Consider the following 5058-nt stretch of genomic DNA (forward strand, 5'->3'; position numbering starts at 1 on the left):
GCCTGGGACGGGCAGCTGTCACAGAGGACCTGCTGGAGACGAGAGCCCCTCGGAAGCTGCAGCTGGAGCCTGGGCAGAGGGTCCCGGGGCACCTCCACTGGCACCACGTGCCCCTGTCCCTGGAACTGCATCCCACCCCAATTTTATGAATGCTTCCCTTTGCAAACAAAGGCAGTACACAAATCCCCCAGAGATCAGTACATTAAAACAAGAGAAAACAAAGCCAGGAGGAGAACAACATCAAAGGTGTTTGAAGCTTAAAGTTGCAACAGGACTTTTCCTTCACTCTACATCTTGCATTCTATTTCCTTGTTGCTTCATTTTTGTCAAATGTTCTCAAAATTTCCATCATACTGAGGCCTACAGCATTAAGAAAGATAATTTTTGTGTCTTGCACAGAGCCCAGGCCTATAAACACTCCCTGCCCTGGACTGTGCATGCCACCCCTAACTGTTGGCACAGAGTCACTCACGCTCGGAGGTGTTGACCACTCTTGCCTGATGGAGGAAAGCAAGGTACAAAGCTGTGGGGAAACGTTCTCCTCTTTCTGGATGGCCAAATTTGCACTAGTCTCATCAAATCTGTGTTATCTGTCTTCCTATGTGAGTATATGGAAAAACCTGTATTTATGTATATGTCAATGTATAGAAAAATGTGTAGGTGTGTCCAGTTACTCAGCAAAATACATTTCCTACCAGCACTCTCAAAGGAAGCATCTTTGTTCCCACGAATTACTGTCTTTATACTGTCTTTGTCACTCCGTCCCCTGCCCACGGGGCACTGGCACCAGGTTTCCCTCAGCTGCCTTCCTTGTGCTGACAACACATTCAGAGAAGCCCTTCTGGGGGCCCTCCCCATGCATGGCCACTTCCAGCCACCGCTGAGCTTTGGCTCTGCTGGCTCCATCCCTGCACCCCCAGGCCAGGTGTCTGTCTGCCTCCTGGGCAGCCTGGTCCCCTCCAGCCTCCCTGCTCTTCCTTCTGCAGTTTGACCTCCTAAGTCAGGGGGGTCCCTCTTCATCCACGCTGACCTCTTGCCGGCCCTGCTCCACTCCCTGCACTTCAGACGGGCTTCTTCCTGGGCTTTGAGGATGTTGTCCCTGAAGATCCGGGGGGACTCACAGCCCCTTTGTCCTCCAGCACACTCCAAGCCGTTCCTCAGCTAACTGAAATCAGCTCTCCTGCAGTCCTGCACTCTCATCCTGCTAGGTGTCCTACTTCTCCACCAGCTCATGGTCACTGCAGCCATGGCTGCCCTCATCCTTCCCATCCCCAGCCAGAGCCACCTTGTCTGTCAGGAAGACACCAGCCCTCGTCAGCTCATCGAGTGTCTCATGTGTCAAGATGTGGTCTTCCACATCCTTCAGGAATCTCCTGGCTTACTTGTGCCCAGACCTGATGCCCTCCCAGCAGACTGGGGGGTGGCTCAACTTGCCACGTAACTGAGGACCTGTGACCATGAGGCTTCCTCCACGGCAAGGCTCTGTGCACGCCAGCCTCCCCTTTGCCCAGAGCTCAGTTCCACCTCCTCACACACCTGCCTGCCTTCCTGAGGAGCCCTTGCCGTCCATGGCTGCCCTCCCACCACTCGAGCTGTCCCACCAGGGCTCTGCAGTCCCTGTGGGGAGCACGTTGCTGCCTGCCCAGCAGAAACGACAGCGCTGTAGAGGGGAGAGGAGAGGCAGGCAAAGGGGAAGGGTTCTGGGAGGTTGGCTCGGAGGGTGCTCCCGTTGCTGGAGAGGGATGATGCAAGGAGAGGCAGCGTAGCTGGGAGGTGGATTTTGAAGTCACTTCTGTGGAAAGAACCCAAGTGGCCAGGTGCTGAGGCATGCGCAGTGATGTCGCCTGGAGTGTTGGAAACCCCACCCAGCAGTGCTGAGAGCTTGGGAGAGGGGGGATGCAGAGGAAGGTGAAGGTGACATGGCTGGGAGGTGACTGAGACGCCATTTCTACTGCAGTAACCGGACTGACTTGCGGCAGGCAGGCCGATACTGTGACATCACCAAGTGCATCACAACCCCAAAGCCACACAGATGACAGCTCAGGCAGTGGAGAGGGGTAGAGGTAGGCAAAGCCAATGTGGTTGGGCTGTTACTTGTGAGGTCACCTCATGACAGCAATGTGATTGGCCAGGAGCAGGCAGGCGTCATGAGGTCATCAAGGACACCAAATGGGACGGCTGCAGACAGATGACTGGGCCCCTGGTGAGGCCCTGCCCTGGGGTGAAGCCACCTGCACGTGCCATGGGAAACAATGCCATGCTTCTCACGCTTCCCCGCCAGCGAGTAGGCTGGGGGTGCACAAGGAGTTGGGAGGGGACACAGCTGGGACAGCTGACCCCAACTGACCAAAGGGATATTCCATACCATAGGATGTCACGCTCAGGAATAAAAGATGGGGAGGGGAATAAGGTGGAAAGGGGGAACGTTGAGATTTATGGGATTTCTCTTCCCAAGTCACCGTTACGTGTCATGAAGCCCTGCTTGCCCAGAAATGGCTGAACACCTGCCTGCCGATGGGAAGCAGTGAATGAATTCCTTATTTTCCTTTGCTTGCACGCACAGCTTTTCCTTTACCTGTTAAACTGTCTTTGTCCCGACCCACGAGTTGTCTCACTTTTACCCTTCCGATCCTCTCCCCCACTGTGCTGTGGGGCAGCGAGTGAGCAGCTGTGTGGTGCTGAGCTGCCTACCAGGGTTAAACTACACCCTTTATGAAACTCTGCTCCTGGCTGTTTGCTGTCTGAGCGGGCTCACTGTTGTGTGTGTGTTTGGGCGTGAATGTATGTACGTGCTGTGCTGGTCAGTTCTAAGTGGGGCTGGCAAGGAGGACGAGGACACCAGGGTCTGGAGAGACCCAGGGCTGGAACTGCCAAGCGGGTAGTATCTCTGAGTGTGGGCAGACCCAAAGCCCAGGCCCACACTGGAGGGACCGCGGGGGTGTGTAAGCCTGCAGGTAAGTTCTGCCGGGAATGTAGGGAGCACTCGTGCAGCCTTCACACCAGATCAGCCTGAGAGGGGGAACGGGATGGGGCCAGCTGTGCTGCTCGTGGCTGTGCAGGTGCTGCTGGTGGTGTGGTGGCTGTAAAGGTGCTGTTGCCTGTTGGAGCTGGTCTGTGTAGGGTTGGCCATGTCCATCTTTGTTTCCTTGCAGACACCTGGATTTAGTGCTTTCCCTTGGGTTGACTCCACCTTGGGCAACCTCTCACTTTGTGGGGCTCCAGGCAGTGACCACCCCAGGCACCCGCGGTCCATGCGTATGTCGCGGGCTCTCCAGGCAGCTCCAGATTCCTCTCCTGGAGGATGTCCTCTGCCCTGTCACGCACTGGGACAGCGCAGTATGACAGCATCTCGGTGACTGTTCACCATCTCCACTGTCAATAGACAACACCACGTGTCCTCAATCCAACCCTTGTTCTCTAACAGCTACCCACGTGACAACGAGCTTTTTACTCAGGACCTTTTGCAATGAAATTCCTGGGCCTGTTGTTGAGATCAGCTGTGGAAGAAGAGCCAAACCTTGAGGAACTGCATGGGGGAGATGTCATTTTATTACAGAGATGCTATGAGAGGGTCAGCTCTGAAACAGTGTTAGAAAAACATTTATCCAGGTTTCAGGGGAGAGGGACAGTGAGACGGGTTAATTTCTCAGGAGAGTGAGCTGAACACAAATGATTATGTAGGAACATAATAACCATAAATAATAATAGAGGTACTGCTGACAAAAAAATCAAGGATAAAACCAGAAAAAAAGTACAGGCCTGCATAGGGATAAACTAGATATCATTTGTGAAGAGTGTTGGAAAATTTATCAATATTGACAAACATCCGTGAAATCACCTTCCTAATGGAGTCCTTCAGCTCCTGGTTCCTCATGCTGTAGATGAGGGGGTTCACTGCTGGAGGCACCACCGAGTACAGAACAGCCATCACCAGATCCAGGGATGGGGAGGAGATAGAGGGGGGCTTCAGGCAAGCAAACATGGCAGTGCTGATAAACAGGGAGACCACGGCCAGGTGAGGGAGGCACGTGGAAAAAGCTTTGTGCCGTCCCTGCTCAGAGGGGATCCTCAGCACAGCCCTGAAGATCTGCACATAGGACAGCACAATGAAAACAAAACACCCAAAAGCCAAAGCAAAACTAACCACAATAAGCCCAACTTCCCTGACATAGGAGCGTGAGCAGCAGAGCTTGAGGATCTGGGGGATTTCACAGAAGAACTGGTCCACAGCATTGCCGTGGCAGAGGGGGATTGTCAGTGTATTGGCCGTGTGCAGCACAGCAGTGAGAGACCCACTGCCCCAGGCAGCTGCTGCCATGTGGACACAAGCTCTGCTGCCCAGGAGGGTCCTGTAGTGCAGGGGTTTACAGATGGCAACGTAGCGGTCATAGGCCATGATGGTGAGCAGATAAAACTCTGCTGACATCAAGAAGGGAAAGAGAAAGACCTGGGCAGCACATCCTGCATAGGAGATGGCCCTGGTGTCCCACAGGGAATTGGCCATGGATTTGGGGACAGTAGTGGAGATGGAGCCCAGATCAACAACAGACAGGTTGAGAAGGAAGAAGTACATGGGGGTGTGGAGGCTGTGGTCGCAGGCTACGGTGGTGATGATGAGGCCATTGCCCAGGAGGGCAGCCAGGTAGATGCCCAGGAAGAGCCAGAACTCCAAGAGCTGCAGCTCCCGCGTGTCCGCAAAGACGAGGAGGAGGAACTCAGTGTTGGAGCTGTTGTTGGACATCTGCTACCTCAGGGCATGGGGACCTGTCCAAGGAAGAGAGGTCATTGACAGGTTAGGATAAACATCTTGAAATAAAACTCAAATTTTCTCACAGAAATGCTCAAATTATCTTATTCTTTGGGAGCACATTCATTCAACTCCTTTTGTAGAGCTCCTTTGGTTGCTTGTTGAGTGTACAGTGAGGAGCAGGGTCTCAGCTGTGGGCTCCAGAGGAGACACTCCTGCCCTACAGTGGGGCGGGGTGAGGATTAGGCATTCCTGCTCACAGCTTAGGTCAGATGTTACCCACTCATAACCGTAAGATTACCAGGGGATTG

The 5058-nt window shown here is 53.8% G+C and overlaps 1 protein-coding gene across 1 annotated transcript; it reads right to left on the reverse strand.

Annotated features, from left to right (window-relative positions):
* Positions 1-3781: 3781 nt before the first annotated feature.
* LOC142403119 (olfactory receptor 14C36-like) lies at positions 3782-4804 on the reverse strand. Its single transcript, XM_075489284.1, has one exon. The coding sequence runs from the start codon at positions 4739-4741 to the stop codon at positions 3782-3784; it is 960 nt and encodes a 319-aa protein (XP_075345399.1). The 5' UTR covers positions 4742-4804.
* Positions 4805-5058: the final 254 nt, after the last annotated feature.

The sequence above is a fragment of the Mycteria americana genome, unplaced genomic scaffold (genome assembly GCF_035582795.1).
Source record: "Mycteria americana isolate JAX WOST 10 ecotype Jacksonville Zoo and Gardens unplaced genomic scaffold, USCA_MyAme_1.0 Scaffold_111, whole genome shotgun sequence".
In the NCBI taxonomy this organism is placed as follows: domain Eukaryota; kingdom Metazoa; phylum Chordata; class Aves; order Ciconiiformes; family Ciconiidae; genus Mycteria; species Mycteria americana.

Excerpts from the sequence above, each read along its gene's own strand:
- LOC142403119 (XM_075489284.1), bottom strand. The coding sequence starts at position 4,741 with ATGTCCAACAACAGCTCCAACACTGAGTTCCTCCTCCTCGTCTTTGCG.